This window comes from Schistosoma haematobium, chromosome ZW, assembly GCF_000699445.3.
Source record: "Schistosoma haematobium chromosome ZW, whole genome shotgun sequence".
Taxonomy (NCBI): domain Eukaryota; kingdom Metazoa; phylum Platyhelminthes; class Trematoda; order Strigeidida; family Schistosomatidae; genus Schistosoma; species Schistosoma haematobium.
In genome coordinates, this window is record NC_067195.1 from 3,275,326 (window position 1) to 3,294,858 (window position 19,533).

At 39.3% G+C, this 19,533-nt stretch overlaps 1 protein-coding gene across 2 annotated transcripts in view; it reads right to left on the reverse strand.

Moving 5' to 3' along the window:
• The window catches only part of PFKFB3_1 (6-phosphofructo-2-kinase/fructose-2,6-bisphosphatase 3), a 55,237-nt gene that overhangs the window by 34,090 nt on the left and 1,614 nt on the right, over window positions 1-19,533 (reverse strand). For both annotated transcript variants that reach the window (XM_051210189.1, XM_051210190.1), the window contains 3 exons: window positions 18,927-19,125; window positions 15,034-15,217; window positions 9,321-9,394 (listed from right to left, as the gene is read on the reverse strand). In XM_051210189.1, coding sequence (XP_051070157.1) covers window positions 9,321-9,394; window positions 15,034-15,217; window positions 18,927-19,125 — 457 coding nt within the window. The remainder of the gene's footprint in view (window positions 1-9,320; window positions 9,395-15,033; window positions 15,218-18,926; window positions 19,126-19,533) is intronic.

The following is a 19,533-nucleotide window of genomic DNA, read 5'->3' on the forward strand; positions in this document are numbered from 1 at the left end:
GTATGAGGGCGGTTTTCACTTCCCGGTTGCCCACACCGTGGAAGGGTTCTTCTGGAGGTACCTGAAAAGAAAATTGGATTAGAGATGGTCTTAGTGACCTGATAGCGTGACCGCAGTGCCCAAGGGACAACTGCCTGAGGTCGGTCACACACGACCTTTTTATGAGTAATTTTTGTGTTAGCTCCGTACTTGTTGAGACCTTGCCGCCGGAGGCGGCATCCGTGGGATAAGGTAAGGTGTGCATTTCTAGGGTCGATATTTTCTAACCCCACCCCTCCTAGTGGGAAGGCAGCATCGCTGTCATGTTGGTTGTCTGAAGGAAACATCTTACTGATGTCACACCTCTGTACAGTCAGCAGTACGACTTCGCCTTCGGACTTAAGGTTTGTTGCTTTTAGTCTTACCGCTCTTCAACCGACCTTTCTGACATGGTAGGACATTGAGGGACGATTGTTCCAGTCAGCATAGCTCGGTTGCTTCATCACGATAGGCAAGCCCGACCACCACGTCAAGGTAGCAACAACGGTCGGGAAAATATTCACAAAATACAATTGGTTGATCACTAATGACCAAATGTTCGGTTTATCTAGTCCTTTAGTGCTGATTAAATTCTATGGGTCAAGTTGCAATGTGTAAACTAATTTGACTGACTGGAAAACATGTGAACTATATTGAGATGTTAGATGGTTGTAGGCAGTCGGCAGGAAACACTACCCGATCTAGATTTCGTGTTAGCTAGCAATTTTCAGCAAGGTATACCCATAGTATTTAAGTAATTGATCTTCTTCACTGGAATCAAATCTGCATCACCTAGCTTTACAGTTTGAGAAGTTACTACTGATCTGCTAGGTTGCAATTGACCTACCTACTGTAGGACTGAAAAATTTACAACCGAATAATAACTGATACTTTAATGCTGATCAAATCCTATCGACCATTAATAAGGACTAAATAGACATGACATTTGATCGTTATTTATTACGATCAATTAATTGTGGAAAGTCCATTACCGGTCGGAATTGCAACCAATTATTTATCACTAAAAGGAAATCATTTGGTAGCCAGAATAACATAACTATACCATTGTATTAAATGATACGCGTTCAAACCGCGCTGAATACAAAAGTATGGGGTAGATTTTTCAAGATTTTTAGACGAGAGGATTACAAACAACCATCAAACTCTATATTCAAAACATTCTATGAATTGAGCAACAAACTCAAGGTCCGATGGTGATGTCCTACTGCTGACTACACAGAGGTGTGACGGCAGTAAAATGTATCCTTCAGATAACCAGCATGACAGCGATGCTGCCTTCTTATAAGGAGGGATGGAGTTAGAAAAGGTCGACCCTAAAAATGCACACCTCGCCTTATCCCACGGATATCCATATACAGCGGTAAGGTCTCAACAATTACGGAGCTAACACGAAAATTACTCACAAAAAAGTCATGTGTGACTGGCCTCAAGCAGTTGTCCCTTGGGCACTGCGGTCACGATCTCAGGTCAACTAAGACCACCTCTAATCCAATTTCCTTTTCAGGTACCTCCAGAAGAACCCTTCTATGGTGTCGGCAACCGGGAAGTGAAAACCGCCCTTATACCTCCAACAGCAATCAAGACTGAAGAAACTTAGAAGATTAAAACCTTTAATGATAAATATGATCTTAAGATGAGAAGAATAGATTAATACAATGGAAATGAATAAACAAAAAATTTAAATTTTCAATATTGTGAATAATAATGATAATATTAGATTGGAATAACATAATCTCTAGTGAAATGAAATAACAACAAAAAAGATAGCTATTCTCATGAATGCTAGTTTCTAACCAACTTAATATTGATTAAAATTCAATTCATTTTATATTGCATGCAATTAGTTCCCTTTATGAATTGAAATAAAGCCAGAACAAATATAGAGGTAGAATATTATGGATTCACTATTGTTGTCGTGGTTTCTCATCATCAGCTGCTTACAACCAATTTTGTATTAGAATTTTACATAGAGATAACATATAGGTATGGAACAATTGACATAAGTGAATGTAAAGAATTGGAATGACAAAGGTTATCAATGATAACTATATATATGCAAGAACAGGTCAGAAGTTATTTAGTGTTAGAATCAAGGAAACAATTAAGGATGGGTGCTGTAATAATTGATTTAAGTTCAGAGATAGATAAGATAAATTATATGATAATTTTAGAAGGTAATGAAGGATTCATGGTACTAACAACTGATAAACTGGATTACGTAATCAGTCAGTCAGTCAGTCAGTAACAACGTAGAACTTCGTAAGTACATACATCAGTTCGAGTTACCATACCACATTAGTACAGAGATGCAGTTGTCGATTCAAATCCCGTAGTGGTAGTGGTAGTAAAAGTATAAGCAGTAATCGGAAACATTAAGGTTTGAAGATGTTATTTAAAGAGTATAATCCAGTGAAATAAATTTGGGAAGAGAAAAAAAAGAGACAAGGAGGAATCAAGAGATTAGAATTTGGGAGAACACAAAGAGTGGATGCACCTGAGCCATTGTAAACGATTTTCAGTCATGTCATTACGTAATAATTGAATAGAATTTGAAAAGTTCACGCAATTTAAGAGGATCAAGTGAGCGGAAATGTGTGAATGAATGGATGGTTTAAGAATTCGGTAATGGGGGGGAGGAATATAACACAGAATAAAATAGCACAAATAACCAAAAAAACAAAACAAAAAATAGATTACCAGGGTAATAATAAGTTTATTACTGTCTCTTTTTGAATACATAAATCCAATTTAAGTTTTATATTCTTAAAAGAAGTGTGTACCATACAAGAAATCAAATGAGCTTATTGTGAAGGAATAAGACCAAAAGAGAAAGAAAGAAAGAAAGGAACAGAGAAGAAAAACTACATGATCAATATATGCATGAACAAGAATAGTATATAATTAAAGATACACTTTTCTATCTTTTTTTTTTGTTTTTTTTCCTATGAAACCAACATCGAATTTAATTCACTTGGTACTGTTTTACATGAATCTTGCCATTGATGTTTTAGGACTGAAATTGATCAGTCTCTTATTGGCATATGTGCATACTGTGCGTATGCCTCGATATTACCTTAATCTACAAGCATTATAAGCAAAGATGGACAGTGGCTAGCAGTGGAATCCAGGACGCGCGTTTCGTCCTGTTTGGGACTCGTCAGCTGGATGTACCTGCATCTCAGAGTTGATGTTCACTCTGGGACTCGAACTCAGTGCCGTTCGCTCCAAATGGCATCGCGTTATCCACTTAGCTACTGAGTCCTGATAGCCACTTGCTTGTGCAATGGGGTGAAGTTTAATTCACTTGGTATTGTTTTACTTGAATCTTCCCATTGATGTTTTTGGACTGAAATTGATCAGTCTCTTATTGGAATTTGTTTTAGTAAACAAGTTTAATTATATTTTTATGAAGAATGAAATAGAACACTAGTACAAAATCACCACCATTGGCCTTTTTTATCATTTATTTTTAATGAAGAGCAATTTGAGGGTCAATTTGAAGGCAATTTGAGTCAATTAACTTTTCTAATATGTCATGCATCGACTGTGGCAGACTGGCTGGCATGCCAACAATGTCCAGACTCATAAACTCAGCTGTAAACTACACTTTTTACATACTTACGTACGCCTGTTACTCCCAATGGAGCATAGACCGCCGACCAGCATTCTACAACCCACTCTGTTCTGGACCTTCCTTTCCAATTTTTGTTCATTCTTCTCATGTCTGTCTCCATTTCTTTGATCTTCCTCTTTTCCTTTAGCCTTGAGGATTCCATGTGAGGTCTTGCCTTGTGATGCGGTTGAGTGCTTTCCTCAATGCGTGTCCTATCCACTTCCGGCGATTCTTCCTCCGCTGGGATCTGGTTTGTTCTCTCCCACAGTAGGTTGCTACTGATCGTGTCTGGCCAACGGATCAAAAGTATTTTGCGTAGACAACTGTTAATAAACACTTGTATCTTCTGGATGAAGGGTTTTGTAATTCTCCAAGTTTCAACCCCATACAGTAGAACTGTCTTGACATTTGTATTGAAAATCCTGACCTTATTATTTATTTATTTATTTGGACACATAAATATTGGTACAAGAGTGCGCCAAATATATATGCGCCACACAAAACAATGAGAATTTAAAGAGAAGGAAAAAAAGGTAAGGAGTGTAAAAAAAGAGAACAATAACGAAGAGATTGGTGTAAGGTAGTGTAATAATAATAGTAATAGTAATAATAATAATAATAATAATATTAATAACAATGGGGGAACGGAAGCGTACAATCAGAAGAAATCTCTCAGTTAAGGAAGAAGCAACCACGTTTTATGAAGAAAGTAAAGGAAGGTTACAGCAGGATCGACACTGGCTTCTATTCTGAGCCATATCTGATAACGTCTCTAGCCACTGTGTAGCACCATCTCTCAGACCCCAACCAGGGAGTCGTGAAGCACCAACAGAAGCCAGTCCTTTGCAGCTTTCTTTCATACCACGACACCATGTCATATACTGACCACCTCTTCGCTTTTTCCAACCAGTCCCAGAGTCGGCAAAAAATGCATGACGTGGAATTCTCTGGGACGACATTCGTAGAACATGACCAAGTCACCGAAGTCGGTGTTTCAAGATGGTGACAACAATTGCATTATCATCTCTGTGCCCGAACCTCTGCATTACTGACATGGTGTTGCCACTGAATGTCAGCAATCCTTCGGAGACAGCGATGATCGAACACAGAGTCTTCTAACGTCCTCAACTCGCAGAGTCCAAGTTTCACAAACATAGAGCAAGACTGCTCTCACCGACACGTTGTAAATCCGACCTTTTGCAGCCAGACTAACATCACGAAGGCGCCAAAGGTGGCCCAGATTGGCATAAGCCGCTCTGGCTTTCACTATACCTGAATTGATCTCATCACTCACGCCACCACCAGCACTTATGCAGCTACCCAGATACACGAACTTCTCGACTACTTCTATCTGCTCACCATCCAGGGTGAGTACAGGATTAGGATCCTGCCAGTCTTGTAGAAGTACTTTGCACTTCGGAGGTTCAAAGCACATACCATACTTACGGACATTGATTGCCAACTGATTAAGTGCGGATTGCATGGCTTGGGCATTATCGCACAGTAAGACAATATCGTCCGCATACTCAAGGTCGAGAAGTCTTTCTCCAGGTAACAGATCCACACCACCATTACTTACATCCATCAGAGCTGTTTCTAGAATGTCATCGATGGCAAAGTTGAAGAGGAATGGTGAGATTGGGCAACCCTGTCTAACACCACTGCTCGAATGGAACAATGGAGAAGGGTGGTTGTATGCCCTCACTCTACCTGAGGTGTTTGTATATAGGGCTTTTAAGATGTTAATAAACTTCTCAGGCACACCCTTCTTCAATAGACAATCCCAGAGAACAGTCTTGTCCGACGAATCGAAGGCAGTCCTGATGTCGAGAAACACTACGATTGTTGGCCTTTGATAAGTGTGGCGGTGTTCTAACATTTGGCGGAGGGTGAAGATATGATCAATACATCCTTGACCAGAACGAAACTGTTGGGGACGATATATCCCCAAAACTCATATTTGTAATTTTATCATATCGATTAACTTATCGATTAAATGATTAAATAGCAGTCAATTGATGAACTCATTGATTAATGTTTAAAAGTTTCCCATGACAATTTCGATTATATACATTTGCATATATACGTTTTAAATTGTGTTTGTGGGCTCGCTCGTTTTCTGGCTGTCTGAAGAATTTATTTTCCATACCAAGCTTGGACTTCTCCTTCTAGATAGCGGGGCTGGAACGCATCGATAGCTAGATTATTGGTCTTTGGTCACCGAGGCTCGTTCTCGTTCGCAGACTAAGTGAACTCGTGAAGCTTTAAACCTAACAGAAATCCAGCCTGCTCCTCGCGAGTCAATCTTTCTCGAGTTTTGAACAACCTACGAAGTATGACGGAAGCCAATAGCTTGGACGCAATCGGAAGTAGACTTATCCCCCGATAGTTGTTACAGGAACGACATGAACCCTTTTTAAAGATAGGGACAACTATCGACTCATTCCATGACGTTGGTACACTCTCTAGCTCCCAGACCTTTGTGAACAAGGTCGTCAGTTCTTTAGCCAGAGTCACCACCGTCTTTAAAAAGAGCCGGAGGTAAGTCATCTGGGCTAGGTGATTTGTAACGCTTCAAGAGTTGGAGTTCCTTGCGGACTTCGGCCTCATTCGGTGGATCAGTCGTCACCGGCTATGGAGGGCAGGACAATCTGGCCGATGTTGCCGGAGCAGCAGGCCAGTTGAAATGCCCTTCGAAGAACTCTGCCCATCGTCCAAGACGTCGATGGATGTTAGTGATTGGCATCCCGTCATCCTCACAGATTGTTTCACTCACACCAGAATTCTTGCTGCCAGTGGCTCGAATGAGTTGGAAGAGCTCCCGGCAGTTACCAGATGCAGCTGCTGCTCCCAGCTCATTAGCACGCTCCGACCACCAGGCTTCTCGGTCCTTACGCAAGCTTTGCCCAATTCCACTACGTAACAACCTTCGTTTGTGGTCAAACTCACGGTCAGCCGGAGTAGACCAACGGGCTTCAATGAGTTGTAAGGATCCTGCAGAAACCCAGTGCTTATAAGTGGGACGTTTCGCAAACCCACAACTGACTTTACTCGCCATTTTGATGGCGTCATGCAATTGCGACCAATGCCCATCTATACTTTTTGATGGAATGGTAGCTAGCCTAGAAGCTAGCTCGGTTCGATACTTACTAGCAACAGAAGTAGCAACCAACTTGCTGACATCAATCCTTTGATGGCGGTCACTTCGTTGGCCACTGAAAAGAAATGTAAGATTGGCGCAGACAAGGGCATGATCAGAATCCAGATAGGTACTCCAAAAGGAGCGGCAATCTTGTACACAACCACGCTAGTGGTAGCTGATCGCGATGTGATCAATCTGAGTCCAGGCTTGAGATGCAGAGGGAGGACGCCAGGTGGCACATCGGCGATGACTGTGCCGGAAGTTAGTGCTAGCCAGAAACAGGTCGTGGTCTGTGCACAGTTGCAGTAGACGGTCCCCGTTATCTGTCCTGCGACCAAAAAGTCCCCATTGGCCACTTAAACGACTCTCTTCTGTGCCTAGACGCCCGACCTGAGCATTCAAATCTCCGGCTAGTACTACAATATCTGTCGAACGCACTTTCTGGAGAACAGATAACTGGTGGTGAAACATCCTTGATTGCATCCGGGCTGCAATCTGTAGGGGCATAGGTGGGGATGACGAAAAGACATCGTTTCTCACGCCGATTTCTTCTCACTTCGATGGAACTCTCTAGTCTAACAGCACATAACCAACTGTTAATCGGGACCCAGTCGATTAGTGCTGCCTCAGCTCTAGCGCTCAGTGCGACACCAACGCCAGCAACACCAGACGAAGATGCCACAGGGTCCCCGGATAAGCGCACGTGAAACAAGGTTTTCGAAGCGACAGATGGAGAGCGAATTTGTAGTACTTCACCGGTCTTGAATACGGGTCTCGGATAGACAACAAACATCAATATTAAGACTTTCTAAAGACATAGCCAGCCCTATCTGTTGTCCGACCTGCATAAATGTGCGAACGTTGAAGGCAGCCAGTTTGAACGGTGCACGTGGTTTCAGAAAAACTGCTTCAGTACTCATATTCGGTGGTAACATACAATTTTCAACCGGACAGTGACTCGAAAACGTTTAGATACAGTCGAATTTCCACCATAGACGAGCTGCTGTATAAGTCGAAAAAATAAGTATAGACAGAGTAGGAATAAAAGAGGGTGAATAATGACGTAGTAAATAATAATAATAACAATAATATTAATAATCATAATAATAATTTAAATAATTTTATTGTTAGTCGAGGCAAGAAAAGTAGTTTCCATAAGTATAGACAGTTCATCATTTGTGTGTGGGTTGTGATACTACCCGGGTGACCAGACCGAAACAGGTGGTTATCTTAGGGAGCCACACCCGGAGCCTTTGACCTAAAGGTCTAACTCACAAGGCAATGGAGCATCGTGAGGAGATGCAGCTCCATGGTAGCCGGTGACCAACGATTGGGTCATACGCCATTTGTTCCCGCAGGATACTGGAGCCCATGTGCACTATTGGTTTGGTTTGGAATCCGGTTAAAGCGCCGGACATTCGTTTTTCGTCCTCTCATTTTCGTAAACAACACCCCCGCCACGAGAAGGCAGTGAGTAGGACTTCCCTGGCAGAGGCTGTATACGCGTGACCGTGTGAGAGTATTCCGAGAGGGAAGGCAAACCCACCCCGCTCTCGGCCATACCAGGGCATTTGGGGGCTTTTGTAATTCTCCAAGTTTCAACCCCATACAGTAGAACTCTCTTGACATCTGTATTGAAAATTCTGACCTTGATGTTGGTTGACAGTTGTTTTAAGTTTCAGATGTTATTCAATTGTGAATATGCTGTTCTTGCTTTGCTGATCCGCGCCTTCACATCTGCATCAGATCCACCGTGTTCATCAATGATGCTGCCCAAATATATAAAGGATTTTACATCCTCCAAATTTCCTCCGTCAAGTGTGATTGGATTGATGCATGTTGTGTTGTGTAGGAGAATCTTGTTTTTCCCTTTGTGTATGTTGAGACCTACTGTTGCTGAGGCTACTGCTATACTGGTCGTCTTCTCCTGAATTTGTTGTTGCGTGTGCGATAGAAGAGTCAAATCATCTGTGAAGTCTAAATCGTCCAGCTGCATTCTAACTGTCCACTGTATTCCATGCTTCCCTACAGATATTGACGTCTTCATGATCTAGCCGATCACCAAGAGAAAGAGAAAGGGTGATAGTAAGCAATCTTGCCTGACATCGGTCTTTACTTCGAACGAGTTTAGGAGCTGTCCTCCATGCATGATTTTGCATCCATCATAGAAATTCCGTAAAATATTGACTATCTTCTCAGGCACGCCGTAGTGTCGAAAAAACCTCCATAGTGTTGTCCAAATTTTACATACACGATCTAGTAATTTTACTAAGTTACCACCTTAAACAAAAACAGATCGTTGCGATTACGACATGTAATCTAGTGGTTAAGAGATGAAACCTTTCACCACTATTATAAGCCAGGGTGTTTCATGAAACAACTAATAAATGTTCCTAGCATCTATACACTTATTTACTATTGAACATAAATTATTCTTTACAGATTTACTCAAAAGTAAAACGAATGAGTAAATCAGAAATCATATAAGATGGTAGATCATTCATTCACAAGAGAAAAAAAACTTACTCGTGTCAGATAAATGGTACGTTTGTTTACACGAATATTCATTAAATAATAGACAATTCGACTGTTGATATTACCTGAGAGATTATAAGAAGACATTTGGAACAATGGAAGTTGAATGAAAAAAATCGAAGAGTAATTAATTATTTGTGAACTATTTAGATAGTTTCACTTAATGTACAAAGTATTAATGACATTGCATATGAGTAAGTACAATGATATATATGTATTAGTGAGGTTCATAGTTGATAAATAGATAACTAAACAATATATGTCCTATTTGGTGAAGACGCTGATAAAATGGAGAGTGTTTTGATAGCACTGAGTAACAATGCCAGAATGTTTGAAATGCGCTTCTCTCCCTCTAAATGCAAGTTGTTGCTCCCGAACTGGCCTGCATCAACACCTGAACTACGGATAGGGAGTGAAGTAGTCGATCTCGTTGACAACTTCACTTATCTTGGAAGTCTGATCAGCCCTAATGGGTTGGTGTCTGACGGAATCTCAACACGGATTCGAAAAGCTCGTTTGGCTTTTGCCAACTTACGCCACCTATAGCAAAGGCGAGATACCCATCTATCAATAAAAGAACGAGTATACTGAGCAGCAGTTCGTTCTGTTCTAATTTACGGCTGCAAAGCGTAGCCATTAACGGTAGGAGATACTCGAAAGCTGCGAGTATCTGACCACAGATGCCTTAGAAATATTGCTGGCATCTGCTGGGATCACTGGGTAAGTAATAGTGAGATTAGACAACAGGGTATTGGGGAATGATGGTAAATCAGTTGATGAGGTTGTGAATCTTCATCGACTAAAATGGTTGGGTCACTTGTTGCGTAGACCTGAACACCGATTACCACGACGCGCAATGGTGACTAGTGTTGGGGATGGTTGGAAGAAAGTTAGGGGTGGTCAAAACAAAATGTGGCATCAGTTCACGAAATCCTTAACTTGTAGTCTGAGCCATGTCGGTAGATCCAGACTAATTGGTTGGGGTCCGCGTAACTCTCGTACCCAATGGTTGGAGACTCTGGGTGACATGGCTCTGAATCGATCACAACGGCGTAGGTTTATACACTCTCTGTCTTCCCTTAAACTATGTGGTTAAAATAGTTTCATATCTTTCTTCTTGTACTGTATCCTGATATGCAATCTTTCTATTATATATTACCACCATTGACTTAACTACTCCTAGGAATCCGGTGTTCAGCTTGCTGTGTTAATGCGGTGTGGCAACTTGGACCGATGCGTATATATGCCTGTCCCTACGTTATAGCTGACTGACTGATATACATATGAAGGCTAATAACACTATTCGGTTGGCGAAAATCATTGAAATAGTGTTGAAGTGAACCAGTGACTGAGAGTTCCAGCATTGATTTTTATAACAATTACAAATAGCTATAAGACAGTTATTAATTGAAATTAGTGCAAGTAGAAATTCTATTTAGGCCAATAAAAAATCGAATTCTAAACAAAACAGATTTACGATATTCAGTATATTTATTTAAAGACTTTTCATCTCAGATAATTAATAACGTTTTCGTTGAAATCGTTAAATGATCAATGTTAGATCACTACTGAAAATCTGGAAGTACTGAACAGCTGTTTTCTCTTAGTACGAGACTATTTAGCAGTGCATATCCACAACCCCAAACACAGTGAGAGAACCCAACACCATTGGTCTTGTGAGCAAACGTTAGACCTGTAGACCACTGATCCGGCATTCAACGGTGTTAATGTCTATCTTCAATCAATCCACAATATTACGCGACCATACTTCATTGTGTTTGGTGGGTAATTGCCTCATACCGAACACGAATGAATTCCACTGGTGACAGCTTCTCATTAGAACTCCGTGCACAGATAAGGAGTCCCATACTAGAACAAAACGGCCGACCAATGTTTAAAGAGTTTTAGTAATAGCCTAACACTGATCAGTTCATGATTTCAATCTCAAACTCAATCAACTCCACAACCCTATACTAACTACTAACTTTTTAAACGAAAAAGCTAATTCGATATTGCTAGCTAATGTTAATTAAAACTAAGAAGTTTCGTTTGTTTTATGTCATTTAATGTGAAAGAAGATTGAATGGGTTAATAGATATGAAAGATGATCAGGAAAAAAAAAGGTTTATTCATTGATTTTATTGATAAAAGTATAAACTTATAAATATTTTATCGACTACTGATAAAATTAATTAATCAAGATATTATGAAACCGTTCATCACATAAATATTGATCTATAGTTACCAATCAATGAGCAATGACGAATGATGATAGCTAGAACTTAACAATTGGTTAGGGTATACAAACTATCCCCACAACTAATTTTTTTTGATAACATACGTGAATAACGTTTTTTAGCAGTTTTGGAGCGGTGACTAAGTGGTCAAGCCAATCTACTTTCAACTACTAGGTTGTAGTTTTGAGTCGTATTCGACCTAATTGAGTTTGGAGAGTCGAACAGTACTCCTAACACACAAATACTTAAAGAATAGTGGAAAGCAAAGCATGCGAATCTGTACTTAATAAATGAGTTACATCTATCTATTTCTCAAAAATTCCTATGAAGATTGAAACTATTTAGTTAATTCGTGCAGTCTTTCTAATTGGCATTTTCGCATGAATATTGATTGTTTGTGATCACATCCAATTTGTTAATTCTATCTCAAAATCAAGCTGAGATATTATATATACAAAGGGATATGTTTCACTTGGATTTTGTCGTTCTCATTATTAAATACCATGCTTATTTTCTGCACTGCTATCTTTTTTAGGTTCTATCATTGAGCCTGGAGCCTTCGATCCAAACGTCTGATCCACAAGGCAGTGAAGCAACGTAAGGAGATGCAGTTCCATGGTTGCTAGTGACCAACAATAGGTTCATACACCATTTGTTCCATCAGGATCCTGGAGACCATGAGCACCATCGGTGTGGAATCAGGGTTTTTCAACTCCTCTAAGTAGACCCTTCATATCCACCAACCCGATTAAAGCACCGAACATTTGCTTTTCGTCCTCTCAATTGGGTAAACAACAACCCCGCCGCGAAAAGACAGTGATTAGGACTTCCCTATCAGTGGTTGTAGACATGTGGCCATATGAGAGCATTTCGAGAGGAAGAGTTGACTCTCACCACTCTCAGCCGTACCAGGGCATTTAGATGATACATTAAATAAGGAGCGTACAGCTGCAGAAAGTCTAAATGCATACAGGAAAATCCATTATGAATTCAAAATAAAAATGGTTACTAGTAAAGAAAAACAAAACTGAAATGATTCACACAAACTGATTAATGTATAAACAACATACTGGAAGTAACAAACAAAATGAGGAGATAAATAAAGAATAATGAAAATCACCAACAACAAAAAAAAGCGAAGAGCTTTAATATTCAAGATGTCTATATTCCTTTTTATTGTGTTTAAACATCAAGCTATATCAAGAAAAAAACATCAGTTCGAGTTGCCACACCACATTAGCACAGAGATGCAGTTGTCGATTCAAATCCCGTAGTGGTAGAGGTAGTAAGAATATAAACAATAATCGGAAAGATTAGGGTTTGGAAATGCCTTATAAAGATTGTATTAGTCAGTAAATCAGTTATGACTAGCATAGAAGCTGATACAGTTGTAGTTTAAAGTTCAAGCTACCATACTGGACCGAAATAGTAAGATAAAATCAGTAAGACGAACAACAAACAAATGATAACTATTATCAACCATATTAAGGAAAGATAATAATGAGAATATAACTCGAGAAGAAATGGAAAGAAAGTGAAAAAGGTAACTAAAAATTAAAGTCTATGAAGAGGTAAAGAGTGAATCCACTTAAGTTCCTGCTATTCATTCTTAGCCATGTCACCTATACCATTACTATTACTATCATTGTTATTATTACCAAGTAAGTATTCCATCTTTATCAGTTTTGATTTGTTTTAACCAAATGTAACTAAACTAGGTTAGACATAGTTCTAGGAATGACCATAAGTTTACAAGAACAAACATAGACATACTTGCAGACCGACACACATAATCATTATTAAGCTCTTTGAATGGGAGATAATGAAATCTTTTTTTCTGCATGCATATATACAGAACACACAGTGAGTACACTTTTGTAAATTCAACTCTGAGATGTCCTTTTTCTAACTAAACCAACAACATTAATTGCAAAGTACGATGAATTAATTACATTTTATTGGTCGAAAAAAATACATGTTAATAAGCCTTAAAAGACAGATGGATTAAATATAATCTTTGCATTAAAAGAGTCAGTGGTTATTTATTTATTTGAACACATAAAAATTGGTAAAAAGGGGCACCGAATACATATGCGCCACACAAATCACTTGATTTGTGTGTGGGCTGTGATACTGCCTGGGTGCTCAAACCGAAGCAGATTTTCTCGGAGGGCCACTCCTCGAGCCTTTTGTCTAGGGGTCTAAGCCATAACACAGTGGAGCAACGTAAGGAGATGCAGTCGCATGGCAGCCGGTGACCAACGATAGATTCACACGCCATTTGTTTCATTAGGATCCTAGAAACCATGTGCATCAGTGGTTTAGAATTAGGGTTTTCCGACTCCCCTAGGTCAACCCTCCGTATCCAACAACCTGGTTAACAAACCGGACATTCGCTTTTCATCCTCTCGATTTCGTAAACAACACCACGAGAAGGCAATGAATAGGAATCCCCTGGTAGTAGCTGTATACGCTTGGCCATGGGAGAGCATTTCGAAAGGGAGAGCTAACTCTCCCTACCCTCGAACGTGCCAGGGCATTTGTTAGCTTACATCTGCCTTGATAACCGAAGAAATTCGATCTCTCAAATTTGTGATTCACTTAATTATAATGACAATCTGATGAGTTCAGCCTACACATCTTTTCTTTCTAGACTTTTTAGGACTTAATTATGTTACATGAAAAGTTTTTCTGGGTGGCGCTTTTCTAGCAAACTTCATTTCTGAGGGAAAGCAAGGGCAGTATTACAACAATTGAGGAACGTCTGCAAATCTAAACAACTGTCGGACATCATAGTCAAGACAGTTCTATTGTACGGAGCTGAAACGTGGAGAATAACTACATCATCAAAAATGTACAAGTATTCATAAACAATTGTCTACTCATGAAACTCAATGTCTATTGGTCGGATACCATCGGCAGCAACCCTACTGTGGCAGAGAACAAACCAACTTCCAGATGAATAAGAAGTTAGCAGAAGACGCTGGAGGCGGTAGTTCAAATATTGCGGAAATCATCAAATTGCATCAAAAGGCAAACCCTAAATTGGGATGCTGAAGGCGAAGGGGAAAGAGGAAGACCAAAGAACACATAGCGACGGGACTTGGAGGTAAACATCAAAAGAATGAACAGCACTTGGAAACAACTGAAAAGCAGAACCCAAGACAGAGTTGGTTGGAGAACCCTGGTGGACGGCCCATGCTCCAAAAGAAATAACAGGAGTAATTAGTTGTAGTAGTAATATGATGATTATATATATATATCAACTAGTCAGTCTGCATTCTTGAAGGAACTAACGCTCCCCCATAATATTCGGGCCAATTTTTTAACTATTAGAAACTGCAATTAAACTATTTAGGCTGTGACCAACCTACTGTACGACAGTTTAAGAAGAAATGTTCACCAACCAACTAGCTAACTAAAGAGCTCGATAATTTATTCAGCAAAACAAAATAGAATGAACTTACCTTCAATACGATTGGCTAGATATCGTTTGCCTTGATCAAATATTTTAATATACGACCAATCCTTATCCAAATCATCATCAATTGATTCGTACCGCTTCTCATAATGTTCAATACGTTTAAGAAAATCTTTTAACGCTTCTTCTTTATCGATACTTTTGTAATCAGGACTGTTGACTTTTACTTCCTTGAAAACAAATGAAGAAAAGTATAATGGGAAACCATACAACTGGTATAAACGAAAAAATGAGAAGTTCGATGTGATGGTATTAAGGAAGGAAGTATCCTCTAGCTCAGCTTACGGAGTGCGACTCACCTGACATTATTTTCATTGAGCTGAACAGCTCTAACTAGTTTTTAATATTCCCCTGAAACATTAACAATATTAGTGCATACTGAAGAGTAAATGTCAGTCAGTCAGCTATAAACAACGTAGAACCTGATATATATGTACATCGCTCCAAGTTACCATACCTCATTAGCACAGTGAGATGAAATTGTCACGGTAAATTGCAAACTACTTCAAGTAGCAACAGTATTAGTGCTTATAGAAAAGATTAGAAATCGGTTAAACGACTCGGGAAAATATAAATTAATGAATCTTAAAGAATTATAAGGAATTTAAGAACTTATGATTTAAGGTATGTGTTATGTCCCAACAAGAATAATGAATGGTAACTCTTGGGATCCATTTATGGATCAATACTAAACGTATATTTCTATTGTATAATTATTAAGTAACTAAACTATGCATATTCATACTCCTCTTATTATAAGCTTTATTTTGACCCATAAACTATTATTAAACATTTTTAAATTCTTGAGTTATACCCAATATATTAATTACTACCTCCCTCATTCACAGCCACATCTGGCTAATTCACGTACAAAGGTTGGTCCATATTTTATGCTACATTGCGGTCTGTTTGATTGGTATATGAACTCAGTATGTTTGAAATATAATGATTCATATCGCAGAGGCTGAGACTGGTATTGAGGACTTAACTGGCTGGGTTAGGCGGAAAGCAGGATTAATCAGGACTCTAGGCTGCTCGCACGTGTTTTACGCGTCCTTGGTCCGATCGATAATCCGCTGCCTCTGATTGGCGGCTTTGGGCTATAACAGGGGAGCAGATGAAATCTGACCGAATTTCTACGGAATGGCAGGACCAGATTTACAGATGCTATTTTCTCGAAATGTGTACAATATATTTAGTAGCTGACACATACATTCAAGCCTGAAAGGTAAAATGTGTCAACCCTCAACAAAATTCAGGGCCAAGAACTTAGTCCTGAACTACAGGCAGACTAATGTCACCACAGTCGTCTTACAGATATTGAAGAAATTGAAAAAGGGTTGTTATCCGGACATATACTAAGAGAAGGTCTAGTTGACGTCTTGCAACATGGCTTCAGAAGAAAAAGGCTGTAAACTTAATATTTGTAAAATTTTCTAAGGTTTTCCACATCCGTGTTTAGAAGCGACCGGCAATCATGCTGTACTTTGATATCAGTAAAGATTCAGATTTGTGTAGTAATGACAAAAGACCTACGGCATATGTTATTCCTTTTCTAGCATGCTTCTGTGAGTGTTTTACGCGCCCTTGGTCCAAGCGATACCTCACTGCTCCCTAATCGGCGGTCACAAGTTATAACAGTAAGAAAAAGAGTGAAGGCACCTGCGTCGTTAAGCTGTTATCCAAAGTTCCTAACCATTTGTTACGATAATCATATGGACCTCAAATATATAGTCTCCTGTTACCTACATAGCTCAGTCCAATAGTCAGTGTCTTCACAGACTGATGCTGTAAATACGTTCGGCAGCCCCTAGCTTTCTTCCAAATTACTACTACATTAGCCATCATCGCTCGTTGAGGTGGTCAGTGGATTTATACACGTAATATATGCCTGTAACGCAGCTGAAACGTTACACTATGGACTTCTAGTTTTCATTATCAGATTGTCTTAATCTCACGCTTGTTATTTCTAAATGTCAAATTAAGTCACAGAAAATCGCACTCCATAACAGTGGCCGAGTGATCTCAGTCGATGAAGATTTGTAACCTCGTCAACCGACCTACTGTTTTACTTAATATTGTATGTTTAACCTCAAAACTGTTAAGTCGGCGGTCCCAAAATGCAATAGTAATGGTTTAAAGACACTTATGACCGAACAATGATAACCCAATAACATGTACTATTTTTGAAGGCCACGTTTCACAGTCATAGAGTAGAGTGGAGCGAGCTTCTGGACAGCATACTTGTCCTTTAGAGTTGGTACACGAATATCTTGCCTACGCCACAAGCGACCGAATTGGGAAAAAGCCAATTGAGCTTTCTAAATCCGCACTGACATTTTATCAAACAACGACCAACTGGTGCTGGTGAGAGTCCAAAGGTGAGCAAAGTGTTTCACACACTACACTCCCCATTATTAGTTCAGGTGCCGATGCAGATCAGCCCTGAAGTAACATTTTACACTAATAAGGTTATACCAACGTTTTAAAGCGGCGTTAACAGAGTGTTTAATGATTTCAAAAGAATATAAATTTCAATATTGTATCTGATGACTACTACGGAAGGCAGAAATAAATGATTTCAGACTCCAAGTTACAATGAATAATGCGGTTGCGGATTATCTTTAAAATATTCTCTTCGTTTATTTGGTCACGTTTCTTTGCAATCATTATATCCTTTTAGTGTTGTTGATTTTATCCTTTTGTATTAAATAGAAATGTGCTAACTAGAAATAAACTTTGCAACATGTCTTGGTCTCGAGACTACCTACCGATCTATTTGTGCCTGTTTGGCTGTATAAATAAGTCGTCATAATGAGTGAGGAAAATACATGCCGACAAAATTCTTTTACACGCAACTAAAATCTATCATTCAATCAATCATACACGAACTTTAATGTAGAACCTTGTACAGAAATGTATTACTTCAAGTTGTCACAGTTTGTATCTGCACAAAAAAGCGATTCAATAAAGACAAACTGATATTTAAACCAATAAAAGCAATGAAAACTTTCAGTCAAATCTCAACTACTATGTCATAGATTTAAATCTCTGTCAACTAATTTCAATTTGGCAAACTAAGAAGTATCGTAAACCTTCGTCATACAAATCTGTGATTTAAGGTCAAGTATATATTTCTTTGTCCATGTTAAGATGAGGATTACAAAACAATCAGAATAAAATCTAGCAATCTAAGTGAAAACAACTAACAACAGAAATAGAATCTCAGTGTTCATAACAGTTGGCTGTCAACCAATAGATTACAGGTTTGAACACAACTCTATCTATTTGATTTTGCCATCCTGATGGTGATAAGTGGGACAGTAATGTTAATAAATTACAAAGTCTTCCCTTAGAAATCTGACCCCCAAATGCCCTGGTATGGCCGAGAGTAGGGTTGGTTCGCCCTCCCTCTCGAAATGCTCTCACACGGCCACGCGTATACAGCCTCTGCCAGGGAAGTCCTACTCATTGCCTTCTCACACCGGCGGTGTTGTTTACGAAAATGAGAGGACGAAAAGCGAATGTCCGGCGCTTTAACCGGATTCCAAACCAATGGTGCACATGGGCTCCAGTATCCTGCGGGAACAAATGGCGTACGAACCAATCGCTGGTCACCGGCTACCATGGGATTGCATCTCCTCACGATGTTCCACTGCCTTGTGGATCAGACCTTTAGGCCAAAGGCTCGGGGAGTGGCCCCCCAAGAAAACCACCTGCTTCGGTCTGGGCACCCAGAGAGTATCACAGCCCACACACACGAATATGGTGTGGCGCATATATATTTGGTGCCCTCTTGTACCGATATTTATTTGTTGAAATAATAATTAGTAATCTGACAAGATAAAAAAAACATAATTTAAAAAAACATGATCGTACCAAAACATTCTCCTGAATTAAATTTTTATCTTTACAAATCGACTCGACAAATATAACTTGAAAATTATGCGTTTTACACCGTTCCATTATCCATAACCGACGCTCTCGTGTTGTATTTGTCGCATCAAAGACGGCAATCCTGCCAACATCTGATGTTAACCAGGAGATTAAGTCATCCAATGCTTCCGATGCAATTTTTCTATGAGATTAAGAGAAAAACAACAATAACAGGTTTACTGATGGCTAAACTGAGGTATTCAAAGATTTCCACTATATACAGTTTTTAAAAATTTCCAACGCTGCAGACGTTTGCCTTATTCAACAGTATCTGACAACTGACATAGTCCTTGCACCACTCATAGAAAATGAGTGTATATTTACAAATCACTCATCTTTTAATGTGATATATGTTATAGCGTAAATCAGATATTAGAAACCATTACATTTAATATGGTTTAAACTGAAAATCTTCAATAAAGGGAAGAAGACAAACAATTAAAAGTCGGGCAACTGAAAACTACAAGTTATATGGTGTCAACATAACAAAATTTGTCCATTAAATATGTTTATACATTAATCAATCAATTGAAGCTCAACGATGCCATAT